At 40.2% G+C, this 22,647-nt stretch overlaps 1 protein-coding gene across 2 annotated transcripts in view; it reads left to right on the forward strand.

Annotated features, from left to right (window-relative positions):
- Positions 1-22,647, forward strand: part of dpp10 (dipeptidyl peptidase like 10) — a 336,082-nt gene that overhangs the window by 206,498 nt on the left and 106,937 nt on the right. For both annotated transcript variants that reach the window (XM_033617236.2, XM_033617237.2), the window contains exons 4-5: positions 21,942-22,036; positions 22,163-22,237. In XM_033617236.2, coding sequence (XP_033473127.2) covers positions 21,942-22,036; positions 22,163-22,237 — 170 coding nt within the window. The remainder of the gene's footprint in view (positions 1-21,941; positions 22,037-22,162; positions 22,238-22,647) is intronic.

Genomic DNA, 22,647 nt, shown 5'->3' on the forward strand with positions numbered 1-22,647 from the left:
ACATGATTCAGAGTGATGGCATTGAATTTCCATTGTACCGTACAGCACAATGGAATCATAAAAGCACCCGTGCAGTAGTTTACTTGTAAATTCAAGCTCTTAAGTTAATAGTGACAATAAATTGAGGTACAGAGGGTACAAGTGACAATCTACTCTTTTCAACCAAATGGTCTAAGATACTAAGGAGTCACAGAAACTAAAGACTTTAACTATAGGGCATAATAGTTAATTTATCACCCAATCTTGTTAACATCCCCACTTCATTTGAGGGATCATAAAGGTTGTCCTGGAAATGTACACTGTAAAATATTTGAATATTTGAATTTGCATCAGATTTCTGGTGTCTATGACACCTTCCCAAGTCCAGCAAACCTTCAGACTTGGGGCAAGGCTGAGACACTGTCCTGTCCACTGTGTGCTGGGAGAGGATCCCTCTAACATCTCCTAAGCAGCTGCCCCAAAGCCTTGGCCAATGGACATTACAATTTGTGCCACGACCAGGTGTGCAGGCAGTTGGGGAAACAGTCACCACAGCCATTAAGTTCAGTAAACACCACCCCAGGAAGAAAACCATACTATTCCTCAAGGCTGAAGAGAGGCCCCGTTCCTGACCATGGCCAAGACCTTGCTGACTGTCCATAGCCCCCAATTGGCAGATGAGAGTGGATCTTGGAAAACAGCTCAAGTTCCCTGATCCCATTGCACACACAAAACTCTGTCCAGACTTGATAATCTTCTCAGACTCCACCAAACAGGTGATCACATGGGAGTTGTCCATGCCCTGGGATGAGCACATGGAGGAGGCTCATGAGATGAAGCTTGCTAAATACCAAGAGCTGGTGGGGCAGTGCAGAAGCCGAGGCTGGCAGGCTCTCTGCTAGCCAATTGAAGTGGGCTGTCAGGGTAAAGCTCTGGCAGTGATAGGAGTAGCCGGAGCTGCAATGAGGGGGGCCATACGAACCATTACTGAAGCCGCAGAGAATGCAACTTAATGGCTTTGGACAAAGAGGGTGAGTCTGTGGATTGCTGCTTCTGGGATGCAATCTGGGACTTGCTCAACCTTGGATGGTTCATCTGGGTGAGGAGGTCTAAAGTTGAGAGACCCAAAACCCTCTATGACCCCAGGAACATCACTGATAAGGCATCCCAGCACATCCTAGTGATGTATTCTGAAACCAGATGTACATTTACAGTAAATTACTGACTACTAGTTGCATTACTTTCACAGTAAATTACTGCTTTTTTTTTTTTTTACAGTAAATTGTTGTGAAATGACAACAACTACTGTAAGATCATAGTATAGATCTTACAGTAGTTATGCCTGCAATTTACTGTGATTTAGCAGTATGCTCCCATCGAATTACTGCATATCACTGTAATCTTCCAGTTAAACTCCATATATTACTGTGATTTAGCAGTAAAATCACTATATTTCACAATAAAATCTTGAATTTGGTTAACAAATCTCAGTAAAAGCCTGTGAGTTGATGATTATGTAGTGTATTGTGAAATATTACAGTTACATATTGTAACATACTGGAGATAATTTGCAGTGTAGCTGTTTCGATATCCACACACTTCTTGGGAACTGCCCATTGGTTCGACATCCCATTGTTCCGACCATATTAAACTCATTGTTCCGAAGTCCGTTCCGAAATCATCATGATGCCCTGTGGTTAAGGTCTGGTTAGGTTTATGCACAAAAACCACTTGGTTAGGGTCAGGAAAAGATCATGGTGTGGGTTAAAATGAAAAAGAAAATGACAAACTCATAAGCCGTGAGCCTGCTCCGCCTCAAGCCGGTCGCGGCGCACCATACGCCCGCCGCAAGCCGTTCAGCACCGCGGACAGTCGGACTAATGGGATGTCGAACCAATGGGCTGTCGAACCAATGACATGGACCCAACTTCTTGTCCATGTTAGCTTGTGCCGGCCTAACGCTGAATGACTTTACAGGCGATTTCACTGAGGTAGACAAATTTCCAATGTCGGAATAAAATCATGACCTCAGCTGGCATATGCTCCTGTGACCTCGATCATTTGGTATCAGGTGTTCATAAAACATCTTGACATTCCAAAAAAAAATTATCCATGTTTCATATTATCGCAAGTTTTTAGTCTTGGCTCATGCAAATGTTGCAAACTTGGACACAAAGGAAGTTCCAGGTGTGCATAAGTTTCAAATATTTTTTTTGTGCTGCCGTCTTTTTCTCTTGAAATATAGAGCACAACTGTATCATAAACTATGAAATGTTCTCTTACACTGTAACCTTCAAAACACATTTATGCTGACAGTGTTCTGCACACACACACTAGGGCTGCTCCTCGAGAGTCAGAGATTCAAATCATCAGTCAGAGACCCGTTAGTCGAGTGAGATTATTTCAAGATGAGCAGTGTTGTCTGTCTTTTGTGTTTTTTGTTTGTTTTTTTTTTGTTTTTTTTTTTGTGCTGTGCAGTTTACCTCTGGGGATAATTTGGTCCCCAGATTTTGTTGCAGAATGAGCACTCTTGAGTTTCACGCTACTCTTTGGTACACACAGCTGTGGACATGATGCAGCAGCACAGAGGACAAGAAAAGGCTCTAAATAACATTATCTTCTCTCTACTGCTTGAAAGAGATAAATTTACAGCTCACTGATACTTAATAAAGCACAGTCTCCGGCTTTTGTTTGATATCTAGTGTTGACAGAAATTGTTGTTGCACATTTCTGATCTGTCTAAGAGCAGTAAGCTTGTTAACTACATTACATGAATGCCGTTGTCACACTGAACTGCTGAGCCTGTTCAAACTTTAAAACTTCATAGGAAAAAAAAAAAGAAAAAAAAAAAAGAAACACAGAGTGTTGGATATTTGCATTAAATAGCTGAACCTGATTAGACTGACATAATGCTGAGTGGGGTACAGCCCTAACGCAAACACTTATATCCTACCAAGCTGCAGGTGGTTACACTACTAATTTCCTTATTAGTAAATGGCTAGGTGAAGCACTGTGTCACACAACATGCTTTCATTTAACTTGCAAAACTACAATACAGATATTAATTTATTCAGAGTATTCTTATTGGCATTACAGATGGTCGATTACTCTTACACATTCCTTGTAAACCTGTGTCGCTACTTCTATACATCATCTCAACACTTTTGCTTACCTGGAAATACAGAAACTCGAGTAATATAACTTAACTACATAGGGCTAGAAGGTCTACTGAATGATGCATGCGTCCTCCTGCGTCTTACCCAAAGGACCCCTAAGCTGCCCAAAGGGTCTGTGTGAGCTTTACTCATTATACTAAAAGTCATAAAAGCACGCACATCCAGACAAAAAAAAAATAGGTGCTAGATGAAAGGTCATGCAAGAAACGAAAAAAAAACAGTCTGCACACTAGACTATGCTCCTGTAAATATTCAGTTACCATCGTGGTAACGTTTCAAATGCTCTTCAATCAGACCAAGACGATGAGTGTTAAGCTCAAAAGGCCACCTCAGTGATTTACGGGCATATAGTCTAGTGTGCGGACTCAGATTTTCTCATTATAACCATATATTAACCTACTAAAATATTACAGTTGCATGCACATGAATATATATCAGATAAGTAATGAACAAAGTAATAAACTGAACCAATGTTACATGAGACTGGGGGGTATCCAGTGTCCGCTACTACTCCTAACATTACTGGGGGTCCCACACAAATACTGAAGTTAATGACTTGAACATTGTCAACAACCAATAGCTGTTCACTCTCCGGCACCAGACCAAATTCCGGGGAGGAGCAAGAATGTTAACAAATCTTGGTTCTCTTGTGCTGTGGAAAATTAGGAGAAACTGGTGGAGTTGTGAAGTGATTAAAATCTTAATTTTTTCAAACAGTTCGACTCCTAATCCCACAGTCTCCTCCCAATAAAATAGCGCAGATAACCAATGGAGGCTGGTAGTGCGTAGAAGTGGCAAAACCCAAAATGTCCAAAATGCAAAAGTTTGTACACAAACACAGTGTATCTTTATGGATTATTCTGATGCCTAATTGACAAGAATACTATTGACATATGATGTCTTTTATCTTGTGTTCCTAGAGTTATGTGTAAGGAACTGATAATAGGCTAAGTCATATTTCTTAAGGGCCATTTGTCATTAGGTAGTTGATCTGGATCTTTCTATCATATCATTCAAAAGATGATGTGATTGAAAGCTCCAGAACAGCTACTGACTTGATCTTGTGGTGAGATTGTTTTGCCCACTGCTGTTTCCTTGAGATTGAATTTATAATATACCCAAGGTATCATTCATACATGCTTCCCCCCTTCTATAAACCGAGAAACGTCCATCCTTCATGCTAATATTGATTCTAGCACCAGCCAGTTCTTTCATCCTTGTGTTAATACATGTTGTACTGAAGTTGTGGCAGCTGTGAGGTTTCTGTTTGACCAGGGATTGACTGCAAACCCCACCTTTATAGTTCCTTGGCCATCTGAAAGTACTGGTCCAGAGCAGGGACTTTTTTAGGTCAAGAACTAAATTTAGAAACTGATTTCTGTAGGGGAAACACAAATAAAGTTTCTGAGTTCCTAGAAGAATCCCTGGATTCCTGAAGAGTCCCTGTGGTAGAAATGAGCTATTTCTTTAAATCAGGACAATGATTATGAAGTATATTTCTGTCTGTTATCATCACAAAAATGCTCAGCAGAGAACACATTACATTTTAAAAGGTGTACAAATATAAAAAATATACATTATTAATTTGACTACTCCCTCTGTCTACAAAATATCAAGTTAAAATCTGATTTGAAGTGTGTAAAGACTTCCCACAGCCACATCAGTGGAACATTTACATGCACATGTTCTAAATATGACAAAATTCTGAATTTGATACAGGTCATGTAAACGCCATATTCCATTCATTCCTCTATTTCCATCCGCTTATCCTGGGCCATGTCGCCAGGGCAGCGGACTGAACAAGGTACTCTAGACGTCCTTCTCCTCAGCAATGCTTTTCAGCTCCTCCTGGAGAATCCTAAAGTGTTCCCAGGCCAGATGAGATATATAATCTCCTGTGTCTTCTGGTTTTATCCCCCTACCAGTTGGATGCACCTGGACAACACGTTCTCATTCTGACCTTGTCACATATCGACATTTGGTCATGGACTTTCCACATTAAGATATGACATGCAAAGTACCCTGGGTGCGTCTGTTGTTGATGTTCTGGAATGCCGTGTCAATTTCAGTCTGTTACATGTATTTATTGTTTTCAAAATACACTTCCATTTTCATGGGAAATGTACAGTTTACATAGAGTCTCTTTCAAAATAAACATTCTGCGTCAGTACAACACCGTGAAGTAGGGCATTAACAGAAAAGTCAATTTGTCGACGTGTCGACGTCAGTGGCGCAAGTCGACACCCCCCGGGAGGAGTCGACAAGTTGTGTGTTTTTTCCCTCTCTCTGTGTGCTTGTGTACGGAATGCAATCGCTGCCTCTGATTGGCTTACGCTGATACTTCATCCTTGACTTAGTGAACATACTCGGGCGTACTATAAGCGGAGCAGACTCCGCGAGGAATGTCCGCAGTCATTCGGGCTTTCATAGTCGAGCGCCCTTCCGCACTCAAATTTGTCCGTGAAAAATCCCTGCGATGTGAAAAATACATGCCGAGCAGTCACTGGTGCACGGAGCGGAGTCCACGCGGTCGTAAAATCTGAGCTTTGCGTGCACAGGACTTGAGGACGTCCGCTTTGAGTCCGTGCGGACCTCTGCAGAGTCTGTTCCACGTACGTTCCGCCCGAGTATGTTCGGGCCTTGACAGACACACATCACATGTGTAAAGATACTTCACTTTCCTCCGCCGTGTCAATGTGATGATGTCATCAAATGACTTGTCGACTCGACTTCGACTTTATTGACAGATAAGTCGACCTGAAAAAAATCAAAGTCGTTAATGCCCTACCGTGAAGTGACATTGTTTTTCTTCAAAAACACACACACATGGTTGGGTTTAGGCAACAAAATCATGTGGTTGGGTTTAGAAAAAAAATCCACCAATCCACCACCCCTCCAGCCTGCCCTACTCGGACTTTCGCTGCCTTAACTTTCGTTAGGCGTTGCCATGAATGTGTTGTACACAAACCAACTAACCAACAGTTTAAGGCTGGTTTAGAAATGCATGCCCAAAAGAAAAGCCAGCATTTCTGGTCTGAGCAACACACCAGCTTTTAAACATTATGAAAGACTTGAAGGTAAACAGGTTTTTATGCCTCTGCGCTGGCGATAGCCGTGGCCGGAGACCTTATGTTTTCAAGTTGTCCGTCATCCGTCCCTTTCTTGTGAACATGATATCTTAACACCTTGAGAGAATTTCTTCAAATTTGACACAAACTTTCACTTGGATTCAGCAATGAACTGATCAGAATTTGGTGGTCAGAGGTTCAAGTCACTGTGACCTTGTGTCAGTCCCATTCTCATGAATACAGTATCTAAGTGGCCTTGGGTGACTTTCCTCAAATTTGGTACAAACCTCAACCTTTTCAAGAAGGTGGTTGAAGGTATGAAAGAGAGAGGCTGTGTTCACACGGTCCAAAAAGTCTGCCACCGGTGGCAAACTTTGAAAAAAATAAAAAATAAAATAAAATAAAATCCTGGCACAAGCAACAGCCTCTCCGCTTTTCCATATTTTGACGTAATGAACGAGTAATCAGAGTATACAGGGCTGCATGTAAAAGGTAATATTAGAGGAATATTTCTTTTTATTAGCCATCTAAATAGTAAAGTGGGAATGTTTTCTTTTTCGGAATACTGCCAAAAACCAGAAAATTTTGTACATGTACACATAGTGTGTTTCACAAACTAATGTTCATAGCAATACTCAATAAAGGCTACAGTTGACCACGGCCCCATTTGAATGTGCCAACAGCACCATCACCCCCTCATCCTCGTGTGAGCGTGTGTGCCACTCATTGGTACTCATTAACAGCTATTGCGCTGAGTGGTTGTTGTATTTATAATGGTGTTGTCATGCAGCTCTAAATGAGCTCTTGTGTCATTAATCTGCTTTTGAGTCTTTCACCCACGGGGTTTATTTATTCCGGCAGTATTAGTGGAAATCTTCAACATTATTAACCACACTCCTACCAAGTGATGTGATGAGGCTCCATGTATTTTGGCACTCATCTTCATCCACAGTGGTTTAATCCACAGTAAATCTATGGCTTTGCTAATTGCTGTTCTGATGGATTTTATGAGGTTTGTGTATGTGAATTATAAGTACAAATGAGGAATCTGATATTTCAAGTTACAGTTCAGTGTTTAGTTTGTACTGCCGACTATCTGTACTATAGTGCAGCATGTGCTCAACACAGGGCTGTCTATAAATCTATCTCCACATTTGTTGCAAGTGTTAATCAACAAGAAAACTAAAGTGACTTAAGCAGTGAACCACAGATGCCATTTTCAATGAATCTCTTAAGCACTAGCAGTGGCTGGCATGGAATCCTTGCACTCCAGCACATGCTACCATATTTACTGTCAGCATCTGCAGAACCAGGCACTCGTGTTCTATCTTTAACAAGTTGGCTTTGAGCTTGACCAGCTGTGACATTTGGTGGAACCATGGGGACTGCAGACACAGCATTTGAGCATTACGCAACCTTCGCTAAATAATTCACTGTGTGCTATGCATATTACATTGTGCCCAGAGTTCCCACTTGGCCCTCAGTCTCTGCACTTCATTGGCTGTGCATCCTCATCTGCCAGTAGAAGGGGCTTATGTAGCAACCCCTGCAAAAAAATGGCCTAAGTAATGACTGTGCATGTAATACGTGAAATATTGCAGTGGAATGGAAATGTGGTTTGAGTTGCAGTTGTGCATGTGAGGTATGCGATTGAAAGTGTACATACTTGTGTTATTTTCATGTTTCCAGCTCTAAAAGGACAAAGAAGGAGTAATAGTACAAGATAAAATTTGAGCCACTGCTTGGCAAGTAAAATAAACAGGTCTTAGAACAGAATTTTGACTGTGGCTTAGAGATAAAACTAAAAGTCAGATTCATCCATTGACTATCTTGACTAATTTTCTATGAATTCTGGGTAAATCAAGACATATTTCAGACCAAAAATATGGCTGACCGAGAAAGCATGTCATACCGCTCAGCTTCGTTCACCACAGTGGTTTCCTCATTGCTGTATATTCCCAGCCTGTCATTGTGCTTTCTGGAAACTCTTCCCATCTCATTATTTGCTCTACAACATTGTTAGCACACCAAACAATGTAAGCCATCTTTAGCCATCTGTTATTTGGTGCGTCTGGTCAGCAGGTATTACTGAATGTTACTATGTAAACATTGCTCCTAGCTCTCAGTTAGCCTTGGGGTAGGGTAGCTAACTTTTTCGGCTTAAAATAAGTCAGTCTTTATTTTGGTGAAACTGTCTAACCTGCATTAGACAAGGGGTGTCACGTTGATTTAAAATCATGGGCCCTATGACCTTCTCCAGGAGTACACACCCTCTCACTCCCCGCACTCTTCCTCTGCTGGTCTCCTGACCATCCCCACCTCACGCCTCAGCACTACGGGTGCCAGGGCTTTCAGCTGCACGGCTCCCAGGCTCTTGAACTCCCTACCCCCACATATTCAACAGTCTGACAGCATTACATCATTCAAATCCCATCTCAGAACCCACCTGTTCAAACAGGCTTATTCTCTCTAAGGGGCAGTACACATGCCGCATCTTTAACTGCCTGGCAAATGCAAGGTCCGCCGCTGAGTGCAACCTGTGCGCCTACTCTGTACCAACATGGAGGCAGGCTGCATCTGAGGTTGCTAAGCAATCTTAACAAGCACCATATCATAGCCTACTCACCTGATATCCTGTGTGCAGAGCTGATCTTCTTCCAGGCATTGTTTTTTTAAGTGTGTAGGCCTAAGATACTGTCCGTGAGATAGATGTAAAACTCTGGATAGCCCTGCACTAAAATGATAACTTCTTCTCTGTATTTATCACAGACTGATATTTACAGATGCAGAGAAAGATGTCTGTCGGCTGTGATTGGTTGGTCCTTGTCACATGACAAGCAGTGCCTGCTGCTGTGTTCCAGAAGTTGAACTCTGTTTATCTCTGGGCCCAGCCATTGCAAGCAAAAAATAGGCACTCAGGAGCATGTGTGTGCTGTGGTGGCATTGCTCTGGCATTTGAGTGCGCCTGCTGCACATCGACATTGAAAACAATGAAATTTAGGGATGCAAAAATGCGGCATATGTACGGCTTCTAACATTGTATCCCCCCCACCTCCATTCCCCTTCGAAACAGAAACCCTATATTTATCCCACCTGTATGTGTCTTCCCAAGTTTCTTTTTCTGTGTTTTCCTTTACTTGTTGCTATTGGTTCTAATTTTTGCATCAAAATAAAGTGGAAGCTATTCAAGGAAGCTACACAAAAAAAGGAAGGAAAGGTCATGACATCAGTAATGAATCACACTATAACCCATCATATCTTTGTTGTTCCATGACTGAAAAATCCATCTACCATCAAAAAACACACATGTTGATGGATATTTTTTATCTAAATGTAAGCATTTGTTGTCCTTGGTCTTCAAACAGATCATGGCTCTGTCCGTCATTACGGGAGAAGAACAGGATCGTCATCTCCTTGTTTATGACTTGTCATTTTCAAAGGTTATTAACTGGCAGAATCATTGGTAAAACCAGAAGTCCATTAATTCTATTAATGAGACTCTTTGTGAAATCTGATGTGCCTATGAAACCCCTCCTCTCTGTTATATTTCGGTCCAGAATTTGCCTTGAGTATGTCCAAAAAATTGGAACTTTGCGATGGATTTCGAAGAGACCGTATAACAGTGTGCTAGTTTAGGTAACAGGCTGCTAACTAGCTAACAGGGTATTTTCTTCAATGCAGTTGCCTGTTGATAGTCAAGTGAGGTTGTTTGATTAAAAGGAACTTGAATCTAGTTTTAGTGCATTGTGAATCTGAGTAATGTTATTCTGCTAAATTATAGTTATACATACAGTAAGATTGTCATTTATGACCCATTCAGCTGATTATATTTCTTTTTAATGAAATATTTCACAAATCATGCTACGTTCCTAGTAGGCCAACATCTTCATTTATTTGTTGCCATGCAATATTGGTCCTGGTTTTGTCCTGGCAGTGTTCCAAGCCTATATTCCAAACTACTGGATGATGTAAAATGGACAAAATTAGCCTCTCCCCCATGGCTTCAGGTAGTCTTTGTCAGGTTTCTATCCATCCGTAAGGAAATGTACTTTTTTTACGCTGGACACTGAAGGCATCATTCATATAGATATATATCTATATCTATCTATATATATATATATATATATATATATATATATATATATATACATATATATATGGCTCTAGACATCAGTCACATGCATATGTGGAAATGAGCCAACAGCCTAAACAAGTGCATCAATATTAGGTGTGCAAAGCCATCCAATGGGCTTGATTGGACCCTGTGGAGGGCCAGTTTTGACCCATGGGCCATATGTTTGACGTCCCTGTATTAGACTAATTTAAGAGCTAAATTAAGACTGGCTTTAAAGTTGTGGAACTGGCCCCTGATGACATTGGTCAAAGCCCTGTGCTAAGACATATTATTGTTTGCTATTTACACAGCTAGAAGTGTGGGGACACTCAAACAATCACATCATATGTGATTATTCAATAACTCATCCCAAAACCATGACCATTTATATACTGCATTAACAGCTTCCACTTTTCTGGGAGGGCTTTCCAACCGATTTTAGAACCTGGCACCACAGATTTGCTGCAATTCAGTCCAGTTTTCAGAGAAAGTATGTCCATATTGGACAATTCCAGACTTTACATTTTACATCCAATGCCAGGACGTAGCTTGTCCTTTATGCTGTGAGGCAGAAAGTTAGAGGTCAGTCAGGGTGTTTATGAATGTAAAGCACATCTGTTGTCATGCAGTAGATTGGAGTTTGTGTCTCGTCTTTATTAACTGTAACTACATATTTCCCTAACCTTAATCAAGTGTTAGGTAATAATATCTTACCTTTTACCAAACCTTAACTGCAAGTTTTCCAGTTTGGTAATAAGGGTTTTCAGGACATTGGGTTTGGGCAAAAAGGTCTAGCTCACATTCAGTGTTCTAGTTCATCCCAAAGGTGTTGGGTGGTGTGAAGTCAGGGCTCTGTGCAGGCCAGGCAAGTTGTAAAACAAGCTTGGAACAAGTAGGCTTTGTGCACAAGGACACAGGAAAGGGTCTTCCCCAGACTGTAGCTAGAAAGTCTGAAGCACATTAGTGTTTCAAATATGAGATTTTCCTTAATTAGAAGTAAGGAAATGAAGAGTGCATGATGGAATGGGTTTTCCACATACATTTGGCCATATGTTTCTTTTACTTGCAAAGATTAACACTGAATACTAATACAGAAGGTGCAAACACACTTCACAAACAGTACAAAAGAGCCACACTTTAGGCTTACCATGAAATCTATGCCTCCACATTCTACATTTAATATCTACTGTGCCATAATCATTTCCTCACATGATCAAAAATAGGCACCAGATGAAGAAATGTGACAGATAATTACCGGCTGCTATAGTTAGTAGTGAATGCTGTTTTTCCTTATTGCTGCCTCCAGTCAGTGGGCAGAATGAATCTTTTATTTCCTGACAGTTATGTGGGCAGCAGACTCTGGAGCTGGACAGTTACAACCCAAATAAATCTGGCATTTTCAAAGGAAAATTACAATGTGTCTCGTGGCTCACTGAGTACAAACACTGAAAGGGAGATATCATTACCCAAGCCTCATTTATTTCTTCAAGGAGTCCTGTGTATGGCTGTTTACCAATTGTATGAGAATAAATCCTCACCTGTCAGAGAATTTCATGGATTATTAGTATTTGTGGTTGACAATCTGGGTGAAGTGTTATTTTTCAAGGCACACATGCTTTTCTCACCTTTGGTATACTGGTGACGTGCTACTGCGTGAGCTACTGTGTCAGTAGTGATCATGCTGTGGAATCTTTGTGTTAAAAGCTTAGCAACCCTCTTTTTGTGGATATGATAGCCAGCTGGACTTGGTGACATTTCTGCTTCAAGCAAGATACACACACACACACACACACACACACACAGAACATTTTTCATTATGAGTACACTATATCCACATGTGGCTGTCGTGAATAATTTTGAGTGAAAGCTGTCACTGTGCTCTTTGTGGTAAGCAGGGGGAATGTGTTGGCGGCTGCATCTTCTGCAGATGTTATGAACAGCAAAAATGTTCCTGCAGCTCACTACTGCTTCTCTTAAGGTGTGTTCATACAGAAACTGATGGGAATTTTCATCTTGTGTCATTTGCACACATTTGACTGTTAATGATTATTTGCCCTCCTGGAAACTTTCTTTCATTTCCCTCCATCTCTGTTCTATTTCCGCTTGTCTCTGTTTGTTTGGGAAGCAGAATCATAAAGCTCTGAGATACACCTGAAGATTTGCTCTAGCTGAAACATTTCCAGGACATCTTTGCATCAATTTGCACCACCCCAAGTAAATTTTCATCTATGAACGTCTTTCTTTTGACTTCAGATGTAATCATGCCATCTCTAAAATTTGCTTGGCACACCATTTGAACAGTTTGAAAAGAGCAACACAAAAAGAAAATACAATAGGCCTTATGCAAGCTTATTTGCCTATTCTTTTCCTGAACTACTTTTACTTTTTTCTGTAGGACTTGTTTGTACAATGATGTGATGTTTGTTTTTGTGGACCACTTTGAGTTTGGCATTTTGGCCACCACCATCTTGGTTTTTAGAGCCAGAAGTGACCATATTTGGAAAAGAGGGCGGAGATAAACCAAACACAAGCTTGTAGCTTCACTGGCAGGGTGCATTTACAGTGCGGTTAATTGTAATAATACCAATGCTGATGCTGACTTTTGCACGCAAAATGCAGTCTACTTATGAAAAAAAAAAACAAACTGCATTTTATTAAACTGCTTAGATGGTCTTTTAGTTCAACCATATGCTGAACAAGACTTTGTAAGGTGACCAATGCATTACAATTAACTTCTGTGAACTGAAAACACACTGAAAGAGTAACAGCTATGGCTATGCCTAGACTCTATGAATCTGAGATTATCCCATGGTTACATTACCTCATTGACATTGTCACCATAGCAACTTGTTAATAGACAGCAACCACATGTCACTTAAAGCAGCCACATCCTTAATTATGCCTAAATTTATGCTTTGATAAAATGTAAATGGGTGAGTTATACAAAAACATCCCCACACCCATGCAGTTGTAGTGAACATGGAAATTAGCTGTAGAGACCCAAATCATGATTGTACTTGGCTGTAAACATGTTTATTTTCCTCTGTAGAGTGTGGCATTTTAACATGGGGGTCTGTGGGGATTGACTTGCTAAAACCAGCCTCAAGTGGCCATTTGAGGAACTGCAGTTTTTTTCACTTGCGCATTGCCTTCTTTTTTTCAGCCCCAGAGGTTGTTGCTTGGCTGTGTCATTATTCCAAATCAGATTCACCACACCCTGTTATTGCACTCTTTATGCTAAACTGCTCATTTCAGGCTGATGAATACCTCCTGTAGCCCTGCATTTTAGATATTACCTCTATATAAAAATTTGAAACAGCTAATATGTTTCTTAAAAGAAAAATAGTGCAAATTACTTTTTTTGATAATAGGGGAAGAATTTAGCGTGGTACAATAATGTTGTGTTTGATTAACTCAAAAAACGTTAAACGTCTGTGAACATTATCCAGGCAGCAATTTTGTTGTCACCACGTCGTTATTTTTAAAAAAAAAAAGTTTAGTAATATACAGATGTAATATCTAGGAGACAGGGCTGCACCTGTTTATGAGAAGGTGCAACTTTATAAGATTTGATCATAATTAAGGCCCCTAAAATTGCCACAATTTTTTTGGCAATTGTTTGATTAACAAAAATGTTACCTAATAAATAAAAACAAAGCTTTCACACCACAGAGCCTCTGCTATCAGACATCAGCAGACCAAAAGATAAGTTGAGCAGTGTCAGTAACAATAAAAAAATTATTAATAGTGCAGCTGCTGATGCCATGTCATCACAGCAGCGATGTAATGCATCAGTAATACACATAAAGAAAGATCACTTTGACATCAAGTTAAGTGCGAAAGCCAAGTGTACCATGACTCATCTGAGAGGTGGTCAAGATGGAATATCGCAAGCTTCAGTAGGTGATTACACTGTCAGTGCATCAAAGGATGATACTGGACAGAAAGCTGCAGACCCCAAGACAACTGCCAGACCTTTCCTGCTGAACTGTGTAAGTTGCTATGATGACATAAAAAAAAAAAACCACCCAAAAAGACCTCTCACTGATGATGATGACGATGATATAATAGTGCGTTATGTTTTCTTTAGTTATATGTATATAAAAAATGTCAGGTTCTGTATCATCTTTAAAAACCAAATATCTGTAATATATAAATAAATGAGTCAGTATATTTAAATAAATAAATACAAAGGATTTTATTTTAATTAAAATAACATTTGATTTATTTATTTCAGGGGACTTTTATTTCCTACCACATTTGTATCCCCACTCTTTATATTTCCATCTATTTAAATAACCACAAAATACTTAATAGGTTGTAGGTGGACTATAAGTCAAAATACACCATAAATGGATGGATATTGTCTAAAGTACAAAGTAAAACATTGTGGTTTATTTTCAGTATTTCAACTGGACTTTTTAAATTAAGGAAATTAACACATACAGTTTAAAGCTACATGTCGTCATACACATCATAGCTTCATTTTTGATGTATAATTTGTGGGGGGCTGATAGAAATGTATCTGCTACACCAGGCTTTTGTCTCACTACTTCTGCACATGAAGCCTCCTCCTCCTCCTCCTCCTCCATGCCAGAATGATAGCCGGCAATGGTCAGCTCTCAGCTTGTTGCCTGCTGTGTGGGGGTGACTACAGACTATTGTGATCACTTTTCAAAAATGTGTAGTCAATGAAACTACTGAGTGAAATCAAAGTCCTATGTTGCTTACAGAATGGGCATTTTCATCTTGTGGCCATCGACACTGATTTTGTGCTGCACCGGTTTGCACCACTTAAATTCTAGAGTAGCTAATAAGTTTGCTATTTGATATTTTAAAATGCAAAGGTTTATTTTTATTAGTGTTTGTTATGTGTCTGTCCAGAACACAATAGTTATTTTAATTTTTATGCTGGTTTATAGTATTAACCATTAGTTAGGTGACTGTTGCTTGATCTTGACTCCAGCTGCATTTTACTTCTTTGATTTTGCTTGTGTTGAATGTTATTATAGGGGTGACATTATTGAGATCTACTGTACGTATCCTCTCATCTCTCATTAGGTGATGTTAGTCATGATATGAACTAATTGGATGTCAATCATAGCTTTTTTAACCACACCAATAACAATGAGCAATTTCACGTTAAAAAATGATCTGTTTTCATCAGATTATTTGGGCTTTCCTGAATAACCTATGTGTATTTGGGTTCAACTACTGTAAAATCAAACTTTTTTTTATTTTTATTTTTTTGTAGAGAAAGGATGACTGTCTAAAAACTAGTAAATTAGTTTGAGAAGTTGGTGAATGCCACATACCAGTGGTGGACCTTCCTATGTGCTACATGGGTAGCCACCTAGTGTGCCACCCAGGGGTGGACTGGGACTAAAAAACAGCCCTGGACTTTGACTTGGCCCAGCCCACAACAACCGGTGCGCATACGGTATGCGCTTCCTTCTTCTTCAATTTGATTGGCGGCCAGCTGGCTCATAGATACCTATGGGCCGGCTGGCATCCAATTTAAAGGCTGCCACCTAGCGGACTGGACGTGGAACAGAAGATTATCAGGGAGAAAAAGGAAAAAAAACAAAAACAAAAACAAAACGGTAATGACTGCGTGGCGGCCATCGGCCATCCTGGAGTACCGGCCGTTCTGTGATTCTCCAGAACCTCCAGATGGCCAGTCCGCCCCTGGTGCCACCTTATCTCTGACTTTAACCCTAACACCTAACCCGTACATATTTGGCTGCCGGATTTGGCTTCTAGCTTCCATCTCAAACGTTATTTGGCCATAACTTCATAGGAAAGCTGCTACATGCCTGGGACTTGCTGCTGGCGACTCAGCAGCCTGAGATCTGTTGAGACCACATCATGTCAAATTGTGACGCCAAAATTTTAAGTGGTGCAAAGAGGTCCAGGGGGGGAATGCGCCCTTCAAGTTTTAAGAGAACGCACCACTCCGTAGCAAGTAATACACTTTTTCAGTAACCTCCTGTAAAGTGGTCCAATTGCCCCAAACTTGATGCAATGCACCACTCCCTTTGCCACTTATCCACTTTTTGTAATAAATTCCTCAAACATTAAGTGATCGGCACCAACCTCAGTTTGGTGGGGGTGGGGGTTACAGGGGGGTGGTACAAACACGCACACCAATGCCCTAGAGAACCCAGGGGAACCTTGCTTAGGGAGTCAATGTCTGGCACCACTACAGACTCTTAAATGACTCCTGTGTGACACATAAGAAATCTGTTTAAAGTACAATAAATGATTGTGCAGCTCTTATACAGGGACACCTGTTCATTTAAACACAAAGCTGAGTATTAAGTGGTTTAAAAGAGGAGAGGCCAAGGCTATTAAAAACACTGACTGTTATTTCTAATTAAATCCTGTTTCTAACTAAAACACAGTTTTGACCACAAAATGATATGTTTCTGAAAATGTTTTTCATTGTAATAACATATTTTGATGTTATAATCTTACCTTAAACTTTAATGAACCTTACACCAGGAAAACATCATATTTACTTGCCTCAACACAACACACACAAAAGATGCAGTGGAAGCATGTTGCGTGTACAGTGACCATTACTTAATCCACCTAAGCTGCAGAGTTAAACCTGGCAGAAAAAAGCCAAGGCATTTCATTATTCATCGGGCTACAGACGTAGGACATTACTTATACATTAGAGTCTTAGCTTGTTCTTTTTCAGCTACGAACATTTCATTATTTAAGGAGACAAGTGCAAAGCAGTGCAGAGACCTATGGTAATGTTTTAAAGATCACAGGAATGAGTTCCTTTTTATCAGCTCTAAATATTAATTTCTCTCTCCTAGGCATGCAGTGATTTGAGGTTTAACTCCACTGGGCATCAAATTAAAATGATTTTGAAACTTTAAAAATGACCTCATTGGAGACACATATATTTTAGGGTATTTTTTTGTCACTGGTACCTTTCCATGTTATCTTTTGTGGTAAGTGGGCTATTTCAAGCAATCCCAACACAGCACATATGAGAATCGTTTAACGCTCAAAGGTACATCAAATTTTGTTGAGATGAGGCCATTCAAAACAGGCAGTGGTTCATTAAGCCTGCAGCATCCCAGACTATTGTTCTTATACTGGTTTACCATTTTATTTTATGTGACAGTGAAGGTGACAATACAGCAGTCACATTTGAGAACAGCAGAAACAACTTTGTGGATCATTTTGGAGCAGGGGAAACATATTCCTCAGGGTAGAGAGTGCCATCCAAACACAGCCTCGACAGCTGTTTGGGATTAGCCAGAGGAGTTCAGTAAAGACAGCTGTGCTTACGAGCAAAGCTATTCATTACTGTGGGAGTCCCAGTGGCACTGGATAACCCCAGAGACCCAGACATGACCCTCACACCAACACACACACACACACACACACACACACACAGAGTTCTCTGTTTACACTGTCAGCCAGACCAACAGACATTTACGGACAGAGATACAGTACATTTTTATCCAACTATGAACATTTTTCAGAAGATATGATAAAGACCGATAGAAACATATTAACTCCTTTATGATTTATCCTTTTTCTGTTTCTGCTTTATAAACAAAACATTCATGTCTCACTGCCACTTATTGTTAAAGGGATACATAAACAATGTTCAGTCAGTTCTGTATCGTAGTAATGTGTGTGTACTGTAAAAGAACTATGTTAAACTTCCCTCCATCTTGCTAGATATCCCTGTCACCATCACCTACACAAAGAATATAAACGCAGATTGAGAGAAAGAGAAAGCCGCCCCTCTCTCTCTCTCTCAAATGCAGGTCAGACTCAAATCAAATGGCAAAGTTAGGCAGTGTTGATTAAATGCAAATCAAGATTCTTACCGTATGGCCTATTTCTCGCCTAAATTTCTTTCAGAAACATATTTTAGTGCACTGTCTAGAGTTATTGAACAGGAAGAGGATGCCATACTATTTCTCTCATTAGGAAAACAAAGCCTGAAAAAACAATACATTCTCACTCCCAACTTGTCAAATACTGATGCTTGGTCAGTGGCCCTTCAGGTTAAAATATCATGTGCTAGGTACGTGTCCTGCGTCAGTTTTGGATGCTCAGTCACAGCGTGTCAATATACACTCTAACTGTAATATGAGATTATTTGTTACCACCCTGCTGCCATATTGTTTTCCGAAGAGCTGGCCATCTTTCTACTGTATAGACAGCCCAGATTTATGAAACGAACATCCTTCCAGCTGTGAAATACTTCCTTAAATGCATTCACTCCAGCAGAAAAAGAATAGGTGTTGGGGTCTTTCCCTGATTCACTGCATGGTTGATAAATACACCTACGGGTACATGAGAATCAGGAGAGACAAATTAATTCATAAAATGAACATGTTCTAAATAAACTATAATCCCTTTCACTACTCAATACATAAAAAATACCTTGTCCTCTCTAATATTTTCACATTTTATTTTCAATCAATTTCTGGAAATTTGCAAAAAACTTGGACGACCAATCAGTAACGTCCTGTCTCGCAAATGCAGGTGTACAGCACGGCTATTATAAGGGTAATCCGGGACTCTAAATTGCCTTAAGATGTGAATGTGAGTGTGAATTGCTGTATGTCTCTTTGTGTCAGCCCTGTGATTGACTGGTGACCTGTTCAGACTGTACCCCGCCTCTTGCCCAATGTCAGCTGGAATTGGATGTGACCCTCCACTTATCTGCGGCCCTTGGGGATAAGTGGGTATAGATAATGGATGGATAGATGACAGAACTTCTTTCTATTGCTCTGCTGATAAGTTTGTAGCTAAAGCTTCACCACTTCAACTTACAGTACTGCTTTTGTGCTAAGCATTTGGTGTTGTTGACTTCACTAAGATTGAATGTTGATGTTTATTAAGGGGGATTAGCTCTCTCTGCAGAATGTCTGTCGGTCCTCGGATTCTTTGAGAGTTCCCTCAAACAACAAAGCCTTTTCCGCAACACATAGTGTATAGTGTTTGAGCTGCTGTTAAGATGAATGTGACAAGTAATTTTCATTTTGCATGGTATGTGAGAATCCTCATGTGGAGCAATTTTTGGCCTGCGGTCCCTCGATAATTGATTAAACACACTGCCTGTCTGATGTGCTGTTATCTGTTACTGTGATGGGCATGCAAGGTCAGAAAAATAACAATCAAGCTTGGTTGCTTTAGAAAAAAAACATCTATTTGGTCATAAACTAATTAATGCATAAAAGAAAAAGACCCTCAGGATCCGTTGTCTGGGAAACCTTAAAGGGGACATATTATGATCTTTTCAGGTTTGAGAACATGTTTATATGCTTTAATTGTTAACAAAACACTGTATTTTCCTCATAATGCCTGTAGTGGAACACCTGCATTCACTCTCTGTCCGAGGTATTTCATTTTAGTGCATGTCTCTTTAAGCCCCCCTCCTGAAAAAGCTCAGGGACTCTGATTGGTCAGGGTTTCCAGGCCTTATATATCTTGACATGTCTGCCCCATCATTGTAGCCAGTGAATGATTGCAAGAGAGAATAGCTATACTGTTCATCACGAAAAATCACCTAAAAGCTTCTAAACCAAAGTCTTGACATCGGACATGTTTCAGTAACATCATCTTCAAACAAGATGATATGCTCCCCCTGATGTTAGAATGTAGCTACATGTAGCAGTGTAGGCTATGTAATGTACACTCTTGTAGTGTACCATTTGGGGTTGCTATTTCTGGTCTGGTAATGGCGCTACTAACCATTTTGCAACAAGCTGCCTCAGTGTAGCACTCACTGGAGTAGAATGTTCTGGTTTGGGGGTGGGAGGGGCAGACAGCATGTTGCCTGTTCAATCGTGTGGGCGGCCGTGGCTCAGAGGTAGAGCGGGTCATCCAACAATTGGAAGATCAGCGGTTCGATCCCCAGCTCCTCCAGTCTGCATGTTGAAGAAAGATACTGAACCCCAAATTGCTCCTGATGATGCTTCCATCAGTGTGTTAAAAACTGAGTAGCGGGTGGCACCTTGTATGGTAGCCTCGGACACCAGTGTATGTGTGAATGGGTAAATGTGACTCGTAGTGTAAAAAGCGCTTTGAGTGGTCGAATGACTAGAAAGACGCTATACAAATGCAGGTCCATTTACAATTTTTTTTTCCACTTTTTTCAATTTCCAGATGTAACAGAATTAGTTCAATGAATCGTTTGGTCTATAATGAGTACTGAACAGCTTCATACCAAACTGCTCAATATGAATATGTGTATTGTTACACCTATAGAGTGTAACAGATATTTCAAAGAGATATTTTAATCTGGACTAAAGTGATGGATTGACAGACATTGCCAACATAATAGTGAGGTGAGGGAAGGCTGAGCTCGTGGATGTGTTTCTGATTTGAAGGCTTACTTTCTTATATTTAGCACTGTATATAACTGCACTGACGTACTTGTTTACAAGTGTTAAAAAACAAAAGCAGGTCTTTTTGAAGATAACATGGTTACTCATGCTCTATCACCAAACAGTGCCTCTCCATTTTTCCCATTGTTTGTTAAAGCAGTGATTCATGTGTGGTTGGCATTTGATTTTTACTGCTGATGGCGTGGTGCCCACATTTTATTTGGTTTCTTTCGTGCCAAAACAAATGCTTTATTTACTCACCTTGAACATTCTTGAAGGAAAAGTAGTTCCATATGCACATGCAAATGTGCCAACCTGATGAATAATGCTAACAGGTAAAACACAAAGAAGGGGACACTTAATTATTGTGTATTTTCAGCTTGAGCCTGTGTTAATTACTGGACTTGCTATACTGAAGAGTTTTTGGATTAAGTACCTGGTGCTCAAGGGAATATTGTCAGTTGATGGTTATGGAAACATTTCCATCAATAGCCAGACTATTGACAGATAAATCATTTAACTGTCAAATAACCTGAGAGAAGAGAAATATTGATTGTTTTTGTATCTGTTTTCAGTCAGCACAACTAGCATTAAAACTGGATCAGTATGAGAGAGACACATTTGCTATGGCCATGCTTAGCAGTTACTATATTGCAACCTGTGTGCACATGTATTGTATGTGTACCTGTGCATGCATACATTTATGATTACGAGTATTTGTGCATGCCATTGTGTTAAAACAAAGGTGTTATCATGACAGTCCGTGATGATATTTGAGGTGGGCTATGTTTCTGTATGTCTTCTGTATGTCTGCGACACAAAACAATCAATCCAGTCTTGTCCAATCAATCCAGCTCGGAATGAAAGATTTTTCCCTGGCGGTGCCACACACTACTCTTCCCATCAACACACAACATGTTGAAAATGAAAAATGTAGCCCTTCCCTTTGTGATTGTCTGGCAGTGAAATCTCGCTTTTGATCCCCACAGTTAATCACGTTACATTAGACTTGCATAAACTCAAGCCTGTTTGGCTGTCTGCTGCATTGTTACTGTTCTTTAATTTGAAGGAATGATGGGGCTTAGAAAGCATTTGTTTTCAATGGCATGCTTTGCCTGGTTCCTACTTTGAAGTTTTTCTCTGTAATGTCTTTTTTTGCAGAACAGCTTTCAAAATTCAATTTCCTTCAAACTGATGTTTTTTTCTTTGTTCTTTCTGTTTCTATTCACAGACTCTGAAGTCATCTACAGAAACAGTGATGGCCACGTCATCAAGTTCAACATTCTTACAAACGAAACAGAGATTGTCCTGACAAACACAACATTTGTGAGTGTCCTATTGTACATTTAAGTTGGAGGATTTATCGGGATGTTAATGCTATCATAATGATTGGCATTGCAAATAGTAAATCTATGTGTGTCTGTGTCTTTCTTTCTCTCATATTTCCACCAGATAAATTTCTACGTGGCCAAGTATTCTGTCTCCCCTGATCTGAAATATGTGCTCTTCGCTTATGATGTTAAACAGGTATGTAACCATAAAGGTTTTTGCTGTAAGGAAAGACAGACATCATTTATTTTTCACATCAACTCAGTCCTGTGTATACAATTGCTTGCTCCCCACTGGCCCCTCCTGGTGGCAATTGGAGGCTGACATTACTGTTTTTAAGAGGCTTTGGTGCTCTCTTTTTTAAGATGGCGAAGGTAGTGGTACCTTGTGAGACTAGACAATGTAAAGCATCCATTGCTGCCAACCACAGACTGTATATAAAGATGGACAACATGTCTCCACTTACCCCCACTGTACAGAAATGAAGCCAAAATATCTGTGATACGGCCGTTGGCATCTCGTGCATATGATGTCATTTGGAGAGTCTGTGTAGTAGTGAACTATGGAATGTGGAGGTCCCACTCCTACACCCATCCAAACAATTGCAA

The sequence above is a fragment of the Epinephelus lanceolatus genome, chromosome 14 (assembly GCF_041903045.1).
Source record: "Epinephelus lanceolatus isolate andai-2023 chromosome 14, ASM4190304v1, whole genome shotgun sequence".
Classification (NCBI taxonomy): Eukaryota; Metazoa; Chordata; class Actinopteri; order Perciformes; family Serranidae; genus Epinephelus; species Epinephelus lanceolatus.